At 39.6% G+C, this 21,984-nt stretch overlaps 1 protein-coding gene across 1 annotated transcript in view; it reads left to right on the top strand.

Moving 5' to 3' along the window:
• Positions 1–21,984, top strand: part of PCM1 (pericentriolar material 1) — a 105,024-nt gene that overhangs the window by 22,509 nt on the left and 60,531 nt on the right. The window contains exons 7-9 of the mRNA XM_044681276.1: positions 12,910–13,087; positions 19,567–19,676; positions 20,602–20,818. Coding sequence (XP_044537211.1) covers positions 12,910–13,087; positions 19,567–19,676; positions 20,602–20,818 — 505 coding nt within the window. The remainder of the gene's footprint in view (positions 1–12,909; positions 13,088–19,566; positions 19,677–20,601; positions 20,819–21,984) is intronic.

The following is a 21,984-nucleotide window of genomic DNA, read 5'->3' as shown; positions in this document are numbered from 1 at the left end:
TCTTTCTTCACTTTCTGTAACAATTGCTGTTTAAAATAATCACTATTTTTAACCTGCATTTTTATGGGTTTTTCACCTCACATGAACCTAAAGATTAATTACTTAAGCCAATTCCCTGTCTTTGTACAGTACACATTGAACACATTTTCTAAACCTCTAACAGCTTAAAAAGAGTTGCCTTTTGGATTCCAAGTTAAAACCATGTTGTTGGGGATCAGTCATGGGGCCTCTTCACATACTAGTAATTCTCTAACGCTAACAGAAAATCCAGCAAGTCCCCTTTTCCCCTTGCCTTTTGCTGAAAGGAAATAGTTTTAGTGTTCTCTTTTGCTGCTTTTTTTATATGCTAATTGAAAGTTCTTTTAACTCTTTATTCCACAGTCAGATTGATTGCTGAGATGTTTCTGACAAATGTTTTCTGTTTAATTTGTCATATTTTACCTTTATAGCCCCATTGAAAGTAATTTCATTTTAAGGTACTATGTGTATATATATATCAGACAAGAAATAGTATAAGACTTTCTTGGGGTAAAACTTCTGCTTAGTCACTGATAAGCATTTCCTTTTTATTTATATGGGATAGAGCTAAGGATTAGAACTGTGATTTCATTATTATTTAAAACTCCCAAGTTAGGAAGCTCTTTCTACCAAGGCAAGTCCTGACATCTCCTGGATGGCTTAAAAGCCCCGAGAGAAGAAGCAATTTGCTCAGGACCACTATGTGGCAAGACTTGAATCCAGAACTTCTTGTTTCTAAGACTGATTCTCTGTGCTCAAGACTTTTTTTGATTGCCTTTCTTTTAAAGTAAATGATAAAGTTTAGCCAGAGTTGTGTTGGTGGCATAGCTGTACTTCTGTAAGAATTTGTAGTTGTTAAGGAAAAGATGTGCCAGAAGCATCGTCATTCCTTAGCTTGATAGAAACCCTGGGGTAGGGGAGAAGGGGAACCAGTATAAGTGGAAAACAGAAAACAGAGGTTCTTGGCCTGTGTTCTGTAAATAGATCTCAGGAGGTCTGTGAACAGAAGAAAATTCAGCTTGACTTTCACTAAATTCTAACCCAAATTTAGCATTCTGGAAAAGGGCTCAAGGAAGAGAGCACCAGGTCTGGAATTGTGAGGACCTGAGTTCAAATCTGGCCTCAGACACTTATCTAGCTATGTGACTCTGGGCAAGTCACTTAACCTCCATTGCCTAGCCCTTAACACTCTTTTGCCTTGGAATGGATACCTCATATTGATTCTAATACAAAGTTAAGGGTTTGAAAAAACAAAACACTTCTATAGGCCATGTGCTTAGTTGAATATACTGGGTTTTTTGGTGCTTCACCAGATGTTGTTTTAACTAAATATAAAGCTCAATTTGGATGTAGGCCAAATGTTCCATTGTTTTATGCTTGCTGTTCTGTTCTCTTAGTTAAATACAATTATAAAAAGAATCTTCTGAGATATAGTATGGTAGAACAGATAGAGAAAGCTGATTTTGTTGTAAGGAAGCCCTGGGTTCAAGGTCTGCCTTTGACATATGCCCTTGGGTAGATCTCAAGACTCCTAGGCAGCTTTCAAAGACCTGTTTGAGTTTCTGAGTGTGTTCCGATCTAAATTAATCAAGGAAGTTGTGTCCTGGTCTCCCACACCAGGAAATCCCAGAGACTCTTTATCCTCCCAGATTCCCCCCCCAGAACATAAATTTAAAAAAAAAAACAAAAAACTTGCCATTCTTGGGTTTGCTTCAGTTTCAATCCAGTGATTTATTACTACCCTCTGTGCCACATTAGTTCAAATGATTTATGATCTTTAGAAAAATGACATCCTCAATGTCAGACTTGCCTTATATCCATTTCCTTACTCTGTAAGGTATCATTTGTGTGTCTTTCCTTCCAGGGACGCCTTTTCAATGTTGTGTAATATTCTGACATTAAAAAAGGAATGGAAAAATTGAGATCCCCCAGAGTGCCAGAAATGTACATTGTTGTCATTCATCACGTTCAGATTACTGTAGTATAGGGGGGTAGAATGTTGGCTTTGTGCCTAGAAGACATGGGTTTGAGTTTCACTTTGATGCCATCTGGCCATGAGCTCTTGAGGAAGTCCCTTCTCTTCTCAGTGCTTTTCAAGTCGGGAAATGGCAGAGTAGGTACCCAACGAGTTCCATTTTTTCCAAGTCAAGCCTTGATTTTAACCCTTAGGTATATGTCATATGTCAATATCAGAGTTTAGAGTTCCTCATTCTCTTAGTTCCCAGTCAATTCTCTCAAAGTCTTCTCGGCCCCCTTGGAGATTTAAGGGAAAACAAACAAACCAGGGTTTTTACAGATGTTTTACATCTGTGGATATTTTATGGACCTTCGAGACACCCATAGTTCTTCTAGTGACAGGTTCGATAGATCCTGGAATGAGAAGTAAGCTTCAGCACCAAGGATTACATTTCTCCAATTTCTAAAACTCAATCTTTGTACTGCCTTGGCCTGGGACAAATTTTTCTTTCTAGCAAAAGTTATAAGCTCTTTTGTTTTTTGCGGGGTCAGTGGGGTTTGTATTTTAAAATCTGTTCTTTGCATTGTCCTTCCAATGTCAAGAAGTCAACACAGCATTATAGAAGGTTTAGGAGCAGCATTCCACCTGTCATGTCCTTCTGAAGGTTCTTTTCTGATCTCTCTGTATGTGGTATCAGTCAGCTCTTGGTCAAAAGAAGCCTTTTGACTTCTGACAGCGCTTTCCTTTGCACTTCAATATGACTGATTTTGGTTCACTGTAGTCTTGAAAGATCCTTGGAATGCTTCGCTTAATATCTCTAACAGTCACTGAAGTATGTTCTTTTTTTTTTCCTCAAAATTTTCATTTAATTAATTAATTTAGAGCATTTTTCCATGGTTATAGGATTCATGCTCTATCCCTCCCCTCCTCCCACCCTCTTACATAGTCGACACACAATTCCACTGGGTTTTACATATGTCATTGTTCAAGACCTATTTTCATATTATTGATATTTGTGCTAGCGTGTTCATTTTGAGTCCATATCCCTAATTATATTCCCATCTTCCCATGTGATCAGGCAGTTGTTTTTCTTCTGTGTTTCTACTCCTACAGTTCTTTCTCTGAATGTGGATAGTGTCCTTTCTCATAGGTCCCTGATATAGTTGTTCTGGATCATTGCATTGTTGCTAGTAGAGAAGTCCCTTACATTCGATTTTACCACAGTATATCCATCTCTGTGTATAAAGTTCTCCTGGTTCTGCTCCTTTCACTCTTCATCAATTCCTGGAGGTCATTCCAGTTCACATGGAACTCTTCCAGTTCATTATTCCTTTGAGCACAATAGTATTTCATCACCACCAGATACCACAATTTGTTCAGCCATTCCCCAATTGAAGGGCAGCCCCTCATTTTCTAGTTTTTTTGCCACCACAAAGAGCACGGCTATAAATATTTTTGTACAAGTCTTTTTCCCTATGATCTCTTTGGGATATAAACCCAGCAGCGGTATGACTGGATCAAAGGGCAGGCAATCTTTTAGCGTTCTTTGGGCATAGTTCCAAATTGCCATACAGAATGGTTGGATCATTTCACAACTCCACCAGCAATGCATTAATGTCCCAATTTTGCCACATCCCCTCCAACATTCATTACTTTTCTTTGCTGTCATATTAGCCAATCCTGCTAGGTGTGATGTGGTACCTCAGAGTTGTTTTGATTTGCATTCCTCTTAATTATTAGCGCTTTAGAGCACTTTTTCGTTTGTTTGTTGATAGTTTTGATTTCTTTATCTGAAAATTGCCTGTTCGTGTCCCTTGGCCATTTATCAATTAGGGAATGGTTTGATTTATTTTTAAAATTGATTTAGCTCCTTTTAAATTTGAGTAATTAGACCTTTGTCAGAGGTTTTTGTTAAAGTTTTTTTCTCAATTTGTTGCTTTCCTTCTAATTTTGGTTTTGTTTGTACAGTTTGTAACTTTTTAATTTAATGTAATCAAAATTATTTATTGTACATTTTGTAATTTTTTCTAACTCTTGCTTGGTCTTAAAAATCTTTCCTTTCCCAAAGATATGACAAATATACTATTCTATGTTCACCTAATTTGCTTATAGTTTCCTTCTTTATATTCATGTCATTCACCCATTCTGAGTTTATTTTGGTGTAGAGTGTGTGGAAAGTGTAGTTGTGTTCGTATAATTCCTGTGTATGTCTTGGCAGATAGATTCCCAAGTATTTTATTTTGCCTAGAGTGATTTTAAATGGCATTTCTCTGTCTAACTCTTGCTGCTGAGATGTGTTGGAAATATATAGAAATGCTGATGATTTATGTGCATTTATTTTATATCCTGCAACTTTGCTAAAGTTGTTGATTATTTCCACTAGCTTTTTAGTTGATTCTATGGGATTCTTTAAGTAGACCATCATATCATCTGCGAAGAGTGATAGCTTGGTCTCTTTGTTGCCTATTTTAATACCTTCAATTTCTTTTTATTCTCTTAATTGCTACTGCTAGTGTTTCTAGTACCATGTTAAATAATAGAGGTGACAATGGGCATTCTTGTTTCACTCTTGACCTTATTGGTAAGACTTCTAATATATCCCTATTGCAGATGATGCTTGCTTATGGTTTTAGATATATATTATTATTTTTAGGAAAGGTCCTTCTTTTCCTATATTTCTAATGTTTTCAGTAGGAATGGGTGTTGTATTTTGTCAAAGGCTTTTTTTCTCTGTTGGTTTGGTTGTTGATATGGTCAGTTATGTAGATGGTTTTCCTAATATTAAACCATCCTTGCATTCCTGGTATAAATCCCACCTGATCATAATGAATAACCCTCTTGATCACTTGCTGGAATCTTTTTGCTAATATTCTATTTAAGATTTTTGCATCTATGTTCATTAAGGATATTGGTCTGTAGTTTTCTTTCTCTGTTTTTGGTCTGCCTGGTTTTGGAATCAGTACCATATTAGTGTCATAAAAGGAATTTGGTAGAACTCCTTTGCTTATTATGTCTAGTAGTTTGTATAGTATTGGGATTAGTTGTTTTTTGAATGTTTGATAGAATTCACTTGTGAATCCATCAGGCGCTGGGGATTTTTTCTTAGGGAGTTCTTTGATGGCTTGTTCAATTTCTTTTTCTGATATGGGATTATTTAAATATTCTATTTCTTCTTCTGTTAATCTAGGCAATTTATATTTTTGTAGATATTCACCCATATCTCTTAGATTGCTGTATTTATTGCCATATAATTGGGCAAAATAGTTTTAAAAAAAAAAATTTTTTTTTTTTAACCCTTACCTTCCGTCTTGGAGTCAATACTGTGTATTGGCTCCAAGGCAGAAGAGTGGTAAGGGTAGGCAGTGGGGGTCAAGTGACTTGCCCAGGGTCACACGGCTGGGAAGTGTCTGAGGCCAGATTTGAACCTAGGACCTACCGTCTCTGGGCCTGGCTCTCAATCCATTGAGCTACCCAGCTGCCCCCCACAAAATAGTTTTTAATGATTGTCTTAATTTCCTCTTCATTAGACGTGAGGTTCCCCTTTTCATCTTTGATACTTTTAATTTGGTTTTCTTTGCTTTTTTTTTATTAGATTGACCAATACTTTGTCTCTTTTATTTGTTTTTTCAAAGTAGCAGCTTCTAGTCTTATTTATTAATTCAATAGCTCTTTTACTTTTGATTTTATTAATTTCTCCTTTATTTTTTAGGATTTCTAATTTAGTTTTCATCTGGAGATTTTTAATTTGTTCACTTTCTAGTTTTTTAATTTGCATGCCTAATTCATTTACCTCTGCCCTCCCTAATTTGTTAATATGTGCACTCAAGGATATCAATTTCCCTCTGACTACTGCTTTGGCTGCATCCCATACATTTTGGTAAGAAGTCTCATCATTGTCATTCTCTTCAATAAAACTGTTAATTGTTTCTGTGATTTATTCTTTAACTGATTTTGGAGAATCATATTATTTAATTTCTAATTTGCCTTTCCATGTACACTTGCTAATAAATATTTTTATTAAATTATGATCTGAAAAGGTTGCATTTATCATTTCTACTTTTTTGCATTTGTTTGCTATATTTTTATGTCCTAGTTTATGGTCAATCTTTGTGAATGTATCACGTGCTGCTGAAAAGAAGGTGTATTTATTTTTCTCCACATATCTATTAACAATTTTTCTAAGATTTTGTTCACTTCTCTTACCTCTTTCTCATTTATTTTTTGGTTTGATTTATCTAGATCTGATAGAGGAAGGTTCAAGTCTCCCACTAGTATAGTTTTATTATCTGTTTTCTCCTTAAGCTCCTCAATTTTTTCTTTAGAAATTAATTTTTCTAGGATTTCATTCACCTCTTATCTCTTTCTTATTTAGTTTTTGGTTTGATATATCTAGATCTGAAAGAGGAATATTTAGATCTCCCACTAGTATGGTTTTACTATCTATTTCCTTCTTGAACTCAACCAGTTTCTCCTTTAGGAATTTGGATGCTATACCATTTGGTGCATACATGTTGAGTACTGTTATTTCCTCATTGTCTATACTGCCTTTTATCAGGATGTAATGACCTTCCCTGTCTCTTTAATCATATCTATTTTTACTTTGGCTTTGTCAGAAATCATGATCGCCACCCCTGCCTTCTTTTTCTCATTTGAAGCCCAAAAGATTTTGCTCCAACCCTTGACCTTAAACCTGTGTATGTCCACCTGCCTCATATGTGTTTCTTGTAGACAACGTATGGTAGCATTTTGGTTTCTCATCCACTCTGCCATTTGCTTCCGTTTTATGGGTGAGTTCATCCCATTCACATTCAGAATTATAATAATCCGTTGTGTATTCCTTACCATTTTGGTATCCTCTCCTAGTTCTACCCCTTCTTATGTTATTTCCTTTTAAACCAGTGGTTTGTTTTAGACCATTCCCCCTTGTCCCCTCCCTTGATTTACTTCCCTTTCCATCCCCTCCCTTATTATTCCCCTCTTTTTATTTTTTAAGGCCTAATGAATTCCCTCCCCCCTCTCCTCCCCTCCCTTTTTTGACCTTCCCACTCCCCTTGGTTAATCCCTTTTGACTTTCTCAGTAGGGTTAGATAGAATTCTATATCCCAATAGATATAGCTACTCTTCCCTCTCAGGATTAATTCCACTGAGAGTAAGGTTTAAATATTACCTCTTAATGCTCTCTTCCTCTCCTTCTTATAATAGTATTCATCCCCTCCCCTTCCCATGTTCTCTTTGTGTGGTATAGAATATCCTATTTTTCTTATTCATTCAAGTTTCTCTTGGTGCCATCTACTATTCACCCCCCCTCTTTTTTTCCCCACCCTGTCTCATGTTAGACCATTTAGTGCTCCAACCTCTCCCTAGAAGAATAATTCTTCTAATTACTATAATAGTGAATACAGTTTTTGAAAATTACACATAACATTTCTCCATATAGGAATGCAAATAATTTGATCTTATTAAAGCCCTTAACGAGGCAGATTTAAAAATAAGAGTTTTCTTTCTTTTCCCCTTTGTTTTTTATTTACCTTTTCATGTTTCTCTTGTTTTTTGTGGTTGGATATCGAACTTTCCATTAGTCCTGGTCTTTTCTGTGCAAATATTTGGAAATCTTCTATCTTGTTGAATGCCCATACTTTCCCCGGGAAATATATAGTCAGTTTTGATGGCTAGGTGATCCTTGGTTGTAGACCCAGTTCTCATGCCTTTCTGAATATCATATTCCAAGCCTTGTGGTCTTTTAGTGTGGAGGCTGCCAGATCCTGTGTGATCCAGATTGGTGCTCCTTGATATCTGAATTGTCTCTTTCTGGCTTCTTGTAAGATTTTTTCTTTTACTTGGAAGCTCTTGAATTTGGCTATTATATTCCTGGAGGTTGTCTTTTCAGGGTTTAGTGTAGAGGGTGATCTATGGATCCTTTCAATGTCTACATTGCCCTCTTGTTGTAGAACTTCAGGGCAGTTTTGCTGAATAATTTCTTTTAGTATTGAGTCCAATTTTCTATTAATTTCTGTTTTTTCAGGGAGACCAATGATTCTCAAATTGTCTCTTCTAGACCTGTTTTCTTGGTCTATTAACTTCTCATTGAAATATTTCATGTTTCCTTCTATTTTGTCAGTCTTTTGACTTTGCTTTATTAATTCTTGTTGTCTTGTAAGATCTTTGGCTTCTAATTACCCAATTCTAGCCTTTAGAGACTGGTTTTTGGCTAAAATCTTTTGGTTTTCCTTTTCAATCTGGTTCTTCAAGGCTTCCAGCTGGTCATTTCTGGTCTTCAATTTGCTTATCAATACATTTGATTTCAGAGCCTCACTTTCCAATTGCAAAATTCTCCCTTTTAAACTGTTATTTTCTTGCCAGATCTCTTCCATCTTTCTCATGATCTTAGATTTTAACTCTTCAAGATCTTATGACCCATTTTCGTATTTTTGGGAAAGTTTGGATGTCTTTAATTGTTTGTCCTCCTCTGTTTTCTGGGTTTTTTCTTTGCAGAAGTTATCAAGTGTTAGAGTTTTTTTCTTGGTCGTCTTGTTTATTTCTTGGGCTTCGCTTGGCATCATTGTGGTTTATCCACCAGAAGGCTGATTAAGACAATCTGATTCTCTTGCCTGAGGCTACTTTGTGAGTCTCCTGGCTTCTCTGGGGACCCTCCTGGTCTAGCTGTTTTCAGGGTCGAGCCCCTGTATTCCTAGCCAGCTGCCCACACCCAGAACTTGGCCCACGTTTGCTCCTCTACCTGGGCTTTCCCCCTGAGTCTGAGTGAGCTGGGTGCTGTAGCTGCCTCTCTCAGCCCCACTCCTGTGTTCAAGGTCTGAATTTTCCAGCCTCCTGGGGTCTCTGGTCTAGCTGTTTTCAGGGTCAAGCCCCTGTGGTGGTCCGAGCTGGCTGCTCAGAGCTTGGAACTTGGCCCACACTTGCTCCTCCACCTGAGATTTTCCCCTGAGTCTGAGCGTGTTGGGCGCTGCCTCTCTCAGCCCCCCTCCTGTGTCCAAGGTCTGAGTTTTCCAGCCACCTGGGGTTTCAGTTCTTGCTGCTCTCAGGGGCAAGCTCCCAGTGGTGCCAGTTAGCTGCCAAGGAGCTAGATTTTGTGTCCCCACTGGCTCTAACTCTGGAGCGCAGCCTCTGACTCTGGTACTGTGGGTGGGGTGGGGGAGGGATGATCCGCTCGTGTTTTGATGGGAGCTATTTCCCCCCCTTATAGTGTGGAAGTGCCCAAATCCCACATACCTTCGATACTGCACCCTACTGTGGGGTCCCTTCTTTCATCTGGATTTGTTTTTTTTTTGTTTGGAGGTACTCTATATCCGTTGGTAAGGAGAGAAAGTCGCCCTGCCTCTACTTTGCCACCATCTTAACCAGGAAGCCCCTGTATGGCAGTCTTATTTGCCCCTCCTGCCTCTTCTCTGGGCAGGAGTCCCAGGCTCAGACTTAGAAGGACTCTGCTTCCAGCCTTCATATTATGGATGAGGAACCGAGACAGGGCAGGCACTGAAGTATGAGGTGATATCAGGCCCAGAGCCCCAGGGCTCCTGTTGTTCCACAATGCTTCCATTTCTAAGGTAGCTGGACCCACTCCCCTGAAAGTGGTGAAAAGTTTGTTTTGTAACTGCTACTAATCTCTGGTTTTTATTCTGTGGACTTGCCTCTTATTTTCATCACCAACAAGCATTTAGTAAGCATTTGCTATGTTCCAGGCACTATGTTCAGCACTGAGGACATAAACAGAGTCCTTGCCCCTTTGGAGCTCTCCCATATCATTAGGGAACCAATACCCAAATTGTGAGGCACACTTGAGTTTATGCTTTGCTTCTCTCCATCTCTCCACAAGCTTTCGTTAAGTCATTTTACTGTCTGTCTCTTTGTCCTTGGCAATAGTGGACATTAGCATGTTTGCTGCATTTCTTTCCTGTTGAATTGTTGGTAAATCTTTAGGAGCATTGTAATATGAGATAGTCTGTAACCCAGGAAATGATGTTTTTTTGTCAGATCAGCTCTACCAGTTCCTTTCTTTGGTTTCCACTCTGCCATTTGGCTCCAGCTTTTTTTCAATGCTCAGTGATGGCCAGATCACCAAGACTGATACACTTCATTTCCCCCCAAAATGTGTCCATCTCTATTCTTTCTCTGGATGTGGATAGCATTCTTTCTCATAATTCCCTCAGAAATGGTTTGGATCATTGCATTGCTGCTAGTACAGAGTGCGGCTATAAATATTTTTGTACTAGTCTTTTTCCTTATTATCTCTTTGGGGTACATACCCAGCATTGCTATGGTTGGATTGAAAGGCATATAGTCTTTTAAAACCTTTTGAGCATAGTTCCAAATTGCCATCCAGAATGGTTGGATCAGTTCACAACTCCACCAGCAATGCATTAATGTCCTAATTTTGCCACATCCCCTCCAACATTCATTATTCTCCCCTTCTATCATTTTAGCAAATGTGCTAGGTGTGAGGTGATACCTCAGAGTTGTTTTGATATGCATTTCTCTAATTATTAGAGATTTAGAACACTTTCTCATGTGCTTATTGATAGTTTTGATTTCTTTATCTGAAAATTGCCTATTCATGTCCCTTGTCCATTCATCAACTGAGGAATGTAGCCAGCCTTTTTGAAAGAACAAAGACTTGTCTATTACCCAAGTCACATTGTGGGGAAATTGAAGGTGTATGAAAAATCATCTAGTTAGGCTTCTGGGAGGTCCTGTTACTCCCTAATTTTTTTTAGATGGTTTCTCTGAGGCACTCACCTCACGCACTTGTAGTAACCAAAAAGGCCCAAATTATTCTGTCTCTTTTTGGAGGAGCTACTTCAGATCAAATAGAAAACATTTCCATAGAATCATGGTCTGCTTACTTTATTATAGCTTTTATTGCTGCCTTGGATTATTAAAAACTCTTTGGAGATCTGATTCCTACTGTTTTTTTGTTTTGTTTTGTTTTTTCTCTCATTACTCTCTGTTTCCCTCTCACTCACTTCTGTTATAACTCATAATAGAAACTAAAGCGGGGGGGGGGGGGGGGGAAATAGCCGTATAGCTCAGTGGTTTGAGAGCCAGGCCTAGAGATGGAAGATCCTAGGTTCAAATTTGGCCTCAGATACTTCCTAGCTGTGTGACCCTGGGCAAGTCACTTATACCCCATTGCCTAGCCCATACCACTCTTCTACTTTGGAATCAATACATAGTACTGATTTCAAGGCAAAAAGTAAGGGTTTAAATTTTTTTTTTTTTAAAGAGAAAAGAAAGAAAAACCTGAGTGCTGGCCAAAAGCATAGGAAGAGGGTGGCAACTTCTTTCTTAAGCCTACTGGGTGGAAAATGTGTATCCAGCTAACACAAAGCTTCTCTGCCCATTCTAAGACAAATCACACGGTACAGACATTAGAGATATTCAGGGTAACTGAGTGACTGATGAGAGGAAATAGGATTTTGAGTGTGGAGCTAAGCTAGTCTGTGTGGTCAAGTTATTTAGGCCAGAGAGGGTTAGGCCATAAGAGGCCACATTAATTGGCCCAGGGATCCAGTCCTTTTGCTCAGCTTTGATTATGATGCTAGAACATCCCTGATCTGTTGACAAAGCAGGAATGTTCAGAGCTGACACATTTATAAGTTAAGGTGTCTCCATGTCCCCAAAGTACAGATAGATAAAATATAATTGCCAACAATATAAAATGGATGCAGTGGATTTTTATTATCAATTTATCTGTTTCATAAATTACTTTTCTTCTAATGTCATTGTGGATCTCAAATAATGGTAGATTCCCTTTCTTTGGTAGTCCTAGTATACAGAATGTAGGAGGACTTCCAAGGCCTTTTATGGGCCAAGAATGAATGAGGGGATTGCATTCTAGAAAGCTAGAAATCATAGTTACTCAAACTTACACAGGATTTTATTTCTTTGAATCCTGACAAGTAGGTAAAAATGTTTGTAGAATGGACATTGGTAGGAACAGAAGTGAATTTCTTTTCTTCTTCCTGATTTCTCCAGAGAACCAAATCATAACCATAAACTAATTCAATGCAGTTCTGACTTCACAAAAAGAAGGTATATTCAGTGAGCAACTTAGATTTTCTTTTTCAAACTCTTTAAGGATTATAATCCATTTAAGAAAACCCTATCTATTAGACTTCGGGGAAGGGTGCAGAAATTTAGAGTTGACTAAAGGTAAAGTTTCTAATAAAACTGTTAAGTATAAGGTAATCTTATATTCTATGCAAGTCAGAAATTGGTGGCACAGATTTTAATGGATATTTTTATCATTGACTTTTTGTTATATTTTCTGTAAGATAACTTAAGTAGACTTTAAGATGCCTTATATTTAATATTTTTAGAAGATGCCTTAAATGGAACATTGCGTGTTTTTAATCTATTTCCCTAACCTGGGAATGTCCTCTATATTTGTAGGAGAAAATGAATTATTTAAGTTTATAGAGTCAGGTTAAAAACATCCCCTTATAAAATCATCAAACTAATCCTTTTCTTTCTGTCCTTGGTTAGGAGGATCAGGAGTATTTCTGAAGGGTTTGGGGAGGTTTTGTTTTTGCTACCAACTGTAGAGAATGTGTCCTGATCTGACCTATGTAAAGAGAGGCACTGGGGCACTACCCAGGTCTACACTTCTGTTGTCCTTCCCTGCTGCATTTATAGGCTTCTTATCATGTTTGCCCACTCTCTTGTTCTCTGTCCCCCTAAGTGTATCCATTGTCTCTTCTTTGTCCCCTCCCTGCACTGACTTCTTTGCTTCTCACCCTTCCTTCATGACAGTGTTCTATTTCTGTAGCCATTCTGATATCACACTCTTCTCCAGACTATTCTGAACTCTCTCCAAGGGGTTTATCTTTCTATTAGTGTCTAAAGATTTGTGTGGGCGTCTGGGGAACATAGTTGAAGGATTTGATAACTCCAACTCAAGCACAATTTGATTTATTCCCTAGGCCAGAGATCCCCAGCAGGAGCCAAGGGAAGAGCTGGAAAATTTGAAGAAACAACATGATTTGTTAAAAAGAATGTTACAACAGCAGGAGCAATTGAGAGCTTTACAAGGAAGGCAAGCTGCCCTCCTGGCTCTGCAGCACAAGGCTGAACAAGCCATTGCCGTGATGGATGATTCCGGTAAGCTGGGGAGAGTCACAGCATTGGGGACATCACTGTTGCCTTTTCACTGGGTGCTAGATCAGAGACCTGGGCCCAGTTTGCTGGGTTAACACTTTGCTTCTTTCTGTTTATACAGAAAGGGTATCTCTGATGCTTCTAGACAGTAGGCCTTTTGGCGCCACTGCCAGGTTCTCCTCAGAGTTACAAGAAATAGGCCGGGCTTTAGTTGGTATGCCCTATTGTATGGATAGGATGCCTGGTGCTCCTGTTCCTGGCTTGTGTACTTACTAGTTATCCTTAGCTAGGGCAGATTAAAAACTCCTTAGGACTGAACCAAGTGGTGAGTGTATCTGGTATCACAGATTTATCCTTGGGTTTTAAATCATTATATCAGGTGATTCAATCCCAAAAAAACAGATTCTTTTCATTTTCCTTACTCCTGTTGGGTTAAGTATTTCAGATTTCTCTCTTTGACAAAGATCCTGAACCAGGGTAGTGGTGATGCCAGAGGAGAGAAGAGGGCATATTCTAAAGGATTTGGCAACTGATCTGATAGAGGAGATGAGAAGGAGTGGGAAGTCCAGGATGGCACACAAGTTGTGATTCTGGGGGACTAGGATTTGCCCTCTATAGTAATAGGGTTGGGGGGAAAGTGTTTAATAGGGAAGAGAATGAGTTCTGTTTTGGACATGTTGAGTTTTAAGATATCTGCTGGGCATCCAGTTTGAGATTTTCATTAGGCAGTTGGACATAAAGGACTAGAGATTATTCAAGAAGATTGGAACTATAGAAATATATTTGAAAATCATCAGCATAAACATGATGACTAAGTCCATGGGAGCTAATGAGCTCACCAAGTGAAATAATCTAGAGAGAGGGGGCCTGAGACAGAGCCCTGAGGGATGCCAATTGTTAGAAGCATGATCTGGAGGATGGTCTAGCAAAAGAGACAGAAGGAATGTCAGACATGTAGGAGAACCAGTAAGAAAATAGTGTCTTAGAAAACCTAGTGAGAAGACTGCAGAGAGGTCAAGAATGAGTATTGAATAAATGCCATTGGATTTGGCAACTAAGAGATCATTGGTCACTTTGGAGAGAGTGGTTTCAGGTGCGAAGCTAAGAGTGGGTTGAGAGGAAATAGAGACACCAATTCTCCAATTGGTTTTTCTAAAGGATTTTCTACAGGAGTTAAGCCACAAAAGAGAGGAGAGATTCAGAAGAGAGAGTGGTGATAGAAGAGTCAAGTGAGGAGATGTGGGCATGTTTGTAGGCAGTAGGGAAGGAGCCAGCAGACGGAGAGATGGAAAATTGGATGAGTGAGAGGGTGGGGTTGACCAAATCTTTGTTAAGTTATTCAACCTCTTTTGACTTAAGTTTCTTCTTCATGAAAAATGAAATGATGAGGCCACATGTTCTCTAGGGCCTTTTCATTTCCTGATCCTATGATTGTATAGTCCTAGAGAGTAGAAAAAAAAATTTAAAGATGCTTATCTCTGATTTCAAAAGTAAAATAAAACCACAAAATACACATTGTGTATTTTATTGTGTATTTTTTATTGTTATATGAAGTTGTGGCATAGATTTAAAAGCAAACTCTCCCTGGTCTTAGAGATACTTGAAGGCAATTTGTGAATAAAAAACAAATTATATGTTATTATTGGTAATAAGGATAAAAATGATAAAGTTTAGAAAATAATTTCCTTCCATCTCAATGTCAACATTCCCTCCCTCAATCAGATCATAGCCCATCTGTGCCCTCTCAACCCTTGTTGGGATGCTTTCCCTTTTAAGATCATTCATAGAAGGCATGGCATGAAAGCCACTGTGGCCCAGGGCTGCCCATGCCCATGAGGGTAGGCTCTCTTCTTTTGCCCATCTGATATTTGCATAGTAGTAATCTTTAGCATTTGGATCATCTTGGAACTAGGCTACAGCCTAGGGAATCTATTGTACACTATTTTGGGCTTGTTTCTTTTTTCCCTCTGGGTCATCTCTAGTTTGATTCATCAGAGATTAAAATTATGAATCATGAAACAGCTCTTCTAAGCCTCACTAGAACCACTACGTTGAAATTATAGGATCGAGGTGGGTTTGTGCCTGAGAGTAGCATCTTGGTTTTCTCAAATATAGCATAGCCTGCTGGCTTTCTTCTCTTCTACTTTGGGCTTCATTTGTCCATGTGTTGGCTGTTTATGGTGAGAGCTAGATACTGATGTCCTTGCTGGCTGTCTTGTGGACAGGAGGCATTTCCCATACGTTTTGTTCTTCCTCAGTGGATTGCTAGGCTATGTTCCCATAGAGGAGGTCTTTCAGTGTTCCAGAGTCTAATATGGTCAGCCCTCTCTCAGCCATTAAAAGGAATGTCTGGTTAAGAAGACCGTTTCCAGGTCTTGCCCAAGACGTCCGTTGGAAATAGTGATGTCCAACTCAGAAAGGGATCTCTATGAGCTGCATTTACCATAAGACCCATATTATTCTGTTTTGTTGTGTTTTCATTTATTTTCTTAAACATTTCTCAGTTACTTTTTTTAAACTCTTACTTTCTGTCTTAGAATTTATGCTAACTAAGTATTGGTTCCAAAGCAAAAGAGTAGTATGGAATAGGCCTGTGATGGGAAACCTTTTAGAGATGGAATGCCAGCCCCCACCCCGAGACCAGGTGCCATGCCCACCCCCACCCCGCCATGTTTTGTGCCCCTCCACCCACTGAGTGCTGGGTGCGCCTTGCTCCACTCAGGGTAGAGAAGAAGCACTCCCATTGAACTGCTGGGGGGGGGGGTGATGTAGTCAGACTTGTGGAGAGGGAAAGGTGAGGGGTGGGGTGAAAATACTCTGCTCCCCTCTAGTTATGTGAGCTATGATCCCCTCAAACCTAGAGGGAGTAAGCAAAAAAGCCCCAGGTTACAGGAAAACCCCTTATTTATAGGAGAATATAATCCTCAGGTTAAATGGCATCATCTTGACACTTTTACCCCATCAGCCTTCCCCGATGTAGGTAACCTCCAAATTAACCTTTTTAGCAAATGGTCAAGGATTGGAAGTTAGGTTTTAATCTAGATCTGTGATTCCCAAAGTGGGTGCTGCAGCAATCCAGAGGGGCAGTGATGGCCACAGGTGCATTTGGGGGCAGTGAATAACTGTAAGGGGGCGGTGATAGTATGTGACAGGGGGTGCTAAGTAATATTTTTTTCTGGAAAGGGGGCGGTAGGCCAAAAAAGTTTGGGAACCACTGATCTAGATGCAGGGCTGATTGTTACCTCTGACAATCCACTCTTATGTTTTTCAGAGCCTTTAAGAATGCAAATAGAACTGGCTAATAAGAAGTGAGGGGACTAAGAATGCAAATTAAGCCCAAGTTTGCTTGTTAAAGAAACTGGGGAAGGGAGCTGTAGAACAACAGAAGTTCTAGTGTCCATTCCTGAAAAACCTCAAGATAATCTCTTGGACACTCCTTTATTTTTTATTTTAGTTTTTGTGATGTGAAAATCTTTAATCTCAAATATTTTCCCATGGTAGCATGATTCATGTTATTTCCCTCTCTTCCTCCCACCCCACTCCTGTAGCCAACAAGCAATTCCACTGGGTTTTACATGTGTTGGACACTCCTTTAAACAACCCAGATCTAGTCTTATTCACTGATGGTTCTTTTGTGAGGGAAAGCATATGTTACACTGGAGCTGCTGTAGTCATAGAATTTGCCACTGTGTGGTCAGCTTCACTGACCTCAAATAAAAGTGCTCAAGGTGCAGAACTTATAGCCCTGAAACATGCCTGTAGAATTGCCAAAAAAGCTATTAGCTTAGCTTCAGGTTCATAAAACTTATTCCTAAATCACAGAGATGAGTGGGACGCTGGAGTACAGTTTTGAACATTTTTAAAGTACAGACTCAAGAGGCACATCCCCAAATCCCAAAAAAACTTTGTATAATAAAGGTACTGGTTGCTTTTGCTAGTAAAGACATAAGTTGTTGCTGTCTCACTCAGGCTAAAGGTAATTAAGAGGCCATTGTATTCTGAATGGGATAGAGCAATCTTGTCCCACAAGGGATGCTGTCTTGAAGAGACCTGCTTACTAACTCCTACTCGGGAGAAGGGCAGGGGAGCAGTCTAGCTGAGTCTTCCTCCACTTTCTAGTTAGGAACTCTGGTGAATTCTGTGCTGCAGAGACAAGCGCTCTGGCTCCTTAACATGCATGTCCATAGAGAGTTCTGTGTGTGCCATCTCTGGCACCTTTGCCATCACAGGACTAGGCAATTAGAGTTAAGTGATTTGCCTAGGGTCACATAGCTTAGAAGTGTCTGAAGTTAGATTTGAACTTAGGACCTTCCTGTCTCCAGGCTTAACTGACTGTATCCACTGAGGACAATTGCTGTCCTCAATTACCATTTAATCTCCTTGGGGCCCTCAAAATTTTTTCATCTGAGGCCTTAAATTTTATACCTTTATTCTATAACAATGAACAGGAAAGCATGGAACAAGGCTGGATCTCCCTGTTTGATGCTTCATTTAGCATCAAACCTTGCAGGTTGCTAAAAAAGTTCTTTGATTATGTCTCTCAAGGATTCTCTTATGGCCTTAACAATACAGAGGAAAGCCTGCCTGCCTGCCTCTGAAGTGCCCTTGAGTTTGACTCATTGAGATGCCTTTTCTTTTTATCACCAGCAAACAGTAAACATGATGCAGTTTTTAAAAAATGATCTGCTCCGTTCAGCAGGATTTTAGACTCTTAAAGTTTGTCTTGATTCTATGGCTTACAATTCTTTCAGTCAGCATTATTAAGAACCTGTTATGTGCTGAGTACTGGAGACACACAAAGAAAGAATAATCTTTGCCTCAAAGAACTTTTATGTTCCTTGGAGATACAATATATTGAATAGATAAAAAGCACAAGCTAGTTTGGTGGAGGATGCCAGCATTCACCAGATGAGCCAGGCCTTAAAAGAGAATGGGGTCTGAAGAGTCAGAGATGAATTGTAGACATGCATGGCTTTCTTTCTCATGGCCTGGAGACAGCAAGAGACTTTGGGGAAACAGTGACTAGAAGTCCATTTGGCAGAACCAGGGGGTTTGAGAAGGAGCATAACATAAAGTCTACAGAGGAGAGCAGAAACCAGACAGTGAAGTTTTTATGGATATTTGGAGGCCCCACAATGGCTCTCCGGGGTCTTGAGCAGGAGAAGGACCTAGGAAGGCCTTTTCTCTGTCAAGGCTATTTTTGTGGATGAGTAAAGAAGGGAAGCAGGGGGACCAGTCAGCCATGCAGGAGGTGAGAAGGACATGAGCAAAGATGGGACCTATGGAAGATGATGCTGTGGACAACCTCAACCACTTGGCAGTGGATTGAAGATTGGCTTGGAGCAGGGGACCACTAGGCCAGGGATAACTTCAGGGTTGCAAACCAGTGGGGCTGGAAGGATAGCAGTACCACAAAAACAGGTAGAAATGTTTTAGAGGAGGGGGCATTTAAAAGGGAAGCTAAGAAGCACTCAGTTTAGAAGATGCAGTGAAATGTCAGAAGAAATCCCAGCCAGCTCTTAAACATTGCCTTCTAGTCAGCCTACTCCAAGTCTCTCTGCCTTTGAGCCATCTTCCACCCAGTTGCCATACTGATTTTCCGTTAGTGCATGTCTAACGGTGCTACTTTTCTATTTAGTAACTCCCAGTGACTCCTTCTTAACTTATAGGAACAATTAGAGCTTTTAAAACCCTGGATAACCTGGAGTTAACTTGTCTTTCCAGCCTTGGGGAACTCGACTTCCCTTTGCCCTTACCCTCCACTATTGCTGGGGGCAGGACAGAGAGGACTGAAGCAAGTAGCAGTTTGCACCTGGACAAGTCACTACACCTTTTGGACCTTTAAGTGTCCCCCCTGAACAAAGACTTGAGGGCCAGGCCCTAAACTTTGAATCTCTACCATCTCAACAAAACGCACAACAGTGTTTGACTGTTGTGTGAATGGCTTACAGGCAGCACTTCTAGCTTGAAAATGGCATCATGTGAGCAATAGCAGGAATCATTTCTCGGAAGCTACCCTTTCCATTATGTCAGTACACATTCATTAGGCATTTGCTGTGTCCCTGGCACACTGTGTTGGGTTTGGGCATCCATCTGAGTGGCAGTCTCAGTCCTGCCATATCCTGACAGTCACACTCCACCATCATTTTGCTCATCTGTAAAATGGAAAGAGTGACCTTTGGGCCATCTCTTGTTTGTGGGGTTCATATGAAATCCCAAGAGTTTGTGAGCCCTATACATGCCAACCATTGCCTGTGTTTTGGCCAACAGCCATATCCAAGGGAGTTGGCATCTTTCCCATTGTAGGTCTCCAGTGGCAGTGTGTCCTCTATCATTAGGTTCAAAGCCGTGAAGGCCTGTCTTCTCTTGGAAAACCATTGACCAGGGAGGGAGGGAGACACTCTCAGGTTGTTTTTTTTCTTTCAGATGATCTTTTTGGAGTGGCCTGTAGGAATGAATAAATTTCATTGTTTGCTTTCTAGTGGTAACAGAAACCACGGGCAGCATATCTGGAATAAGTATAACATCAGAACTCAACGAAGAACTCAATGATCTAATCCAGCGTTTTCATAATCAACTTCATGACTCTCAGGTACCCTTTCATTTTAAATGCATGTAATTACATGGAAATTGTCTTCACTGAAAAATTGTCCTTGGGTTTTAAGGATGAGAATAATTGATTTTCCTTGTGTGCATATATCTGAGAATTTTTATTGTTTAAAAAAAATCACAACTACTAAAGACTTAAATTTTGTTTTAAACCTGTCTTTGCCCTGATACCTATATGCCACTTGGGGAAGATTTTTCTTGTTATTTGTTTTCTTTTAGTTTCTTTTTGCTTTTAGACAGACATCCTTGAAATTGAGCCATCTCTCAGGTCAGCTGGGACCTGATTTGTCAAGTTGTGTTCTTTTCCTGAGCATTAGCATGGTTTTCCCAGAGTTGGGGGGGGGGTGACCCAGATCCTTTTTGTACTCATTATTTTTCTGACTGTTTTACATTTTTTATGAAGGTCTTTAGGAGAAAATGTGTGTGACTTGAGTCTATTTATGGGAAAGTTGGGGAGCTAAGGCTGGGTAGGAGAATGATGGGGGAGGCAGTCCAGGAGTGTGGAATGGAGGGGAGTATAGGAATGGTGGTGGAGGAGGAAGAGGGGCATGTGAAATTGCTCCAAGAGAACTCTGTAAAAGGTGATGTCAGGTTACCAACCCTTGCCCTGGGTGCCTAGGGCATATAACACAGGAAGATTTCAGTTTGTCCAATGCCTGGCTTCTAGTGGTATGTCATTAAAATTATTAATAGCCTTTGGCTACCTTAGAAAGGGGGACAGCACATGGCTTACTGGTTCATTTTACAGAGGCAACTACTCCTCTTTGAGACCTGTGATCTTTATATTTATAGGGTGAGAAAACAAATGAGCCAGAAAACAAACCTTGGTTTTTCCAAAGGAATTTAATACTTATTATAATCCATAATATGTGAATAAACCTACACATATATATTTTTTTCTTTTGAAGGCCCCAGCTGTTCCAGATAATAGGAGACAAGCAGAAAGCCTTTCCTTAACCAGGGAGGTTTCCCAAAGCAGGAATTCATCTGCCTCAGAACATCTGTCTGATGAGAAAGTTCAACTTTTTAGCAAAATGCGAGTGTTGCAAGAAAAGAAACAGAAAATGGATAAATTACTTGGGGAACTTCACACACTGCGTGATCAACACTTGAATAACTCTGCTTGTAAGTAACTCCAGCTCCAGGGGACCTGCAGTTTCCATCCATCTTCAGGGGCTTCCAGGGTGGTGGGAGGGACAAGCCATCCTCCTAGACCAAGGAATAAATAGCTGTGTAGAAGAGTGCTTTGGACCTGGAATCTACTCAGTCAGCAAGCACATATTTATTCATTTATTTGTTTGTTTTTGATTCTGCTTGATTTCAAGAATTCCAATTCTTTCCCCCCTCCACTCAATGAGAAAGCAAGAAATAAAAAACTCACTATAAATACAAAATCATTTAAAACAAATTTCTGCATTAGTCTTGTTCTCCCAAAAAAGAAAGAAAATCTTCTTCAGTCTACCCTCTGAGTTTTTCAGTTCTCTGTTTGGAGGTAGATAGTAGCATTTTTCATCATGGGTCCTTCTTAGGTCATTGTGTTGATCAGAGTAGTTAAAGTCATTCACAGGGAATCGTCGTACTCTATTGCTGTTATTATGTATAATGTTCTCTTGTTCTGCTTACTTCACTCAGCATCAGTTCATGTAGGTTTTCCCAGGTTTTTCTGAGAGGATTTTGCTCATCATTCTTTACCTTGTCTTCTTTTACGTTTTTGAGATACAAACCTAGTTGTAGTATTGCTGGGTCAAAGAGTATGCACAGTTTCATGGCCCTTTGGGCCTGGTCTCAAATTGCTCTCCTGAATGTTTGGATCAGTCCACAGCTCCACACAGAGTGCAGCAGTCATTTATTAAGCTCCTACTTTAGGCCAGAAATCGTGTTCATTTTGGCTTTTTCACTGTCAAACTCTGGCTTTCAGAAAGTTCTTTGGCCTCTCCAGATTGCTGTATGTGTGATTTTTTTTTAAGTTTATTTTTTTTAATTAGAATATTTTTCCATAGTTACATGACTCATGTTCTTTCCCTTCCCTCCCCTACCACTTTTCTATAGCCAACATGCAATGTTACTGGGTTTTACATATGTCTTTGATCAAGACCTATTTCCATATTATTAATATTTGCATTAGGGTGATCACTTAGAGTCTACATTCCTAATCATGTCCCCATTAAACCATATGATCAAGAAGTTGTTTTTCTTCTGTGTTTCTACTCCCACAATGCTTTCTCTGGATGTGGATAGCTTTCTTTCTTGTAAGTCCCTCAGAATTGTCCTGGATCATTTCATTGCTGCTA

This window comes from Gracilinanus agilis, chromosome 6, assembly GCF_016433145.1.
Source record: "Gracilinanus agilis isolate LMUSP501 chromosome 6, AgileGrace, whole genome shotgun sequence".
Classification (NCBI taxonomy): Eukaryota; Metazoa; Chordata; class Mammalia; order Didelphimorphia; family Didelphidae; genus Gracilinanus; species Gracilinanus agilis.
Note: the sequence above shows the minus strand (reverse complement) of the source record. Positions and strands in the feature narration are given on the sequence as shown.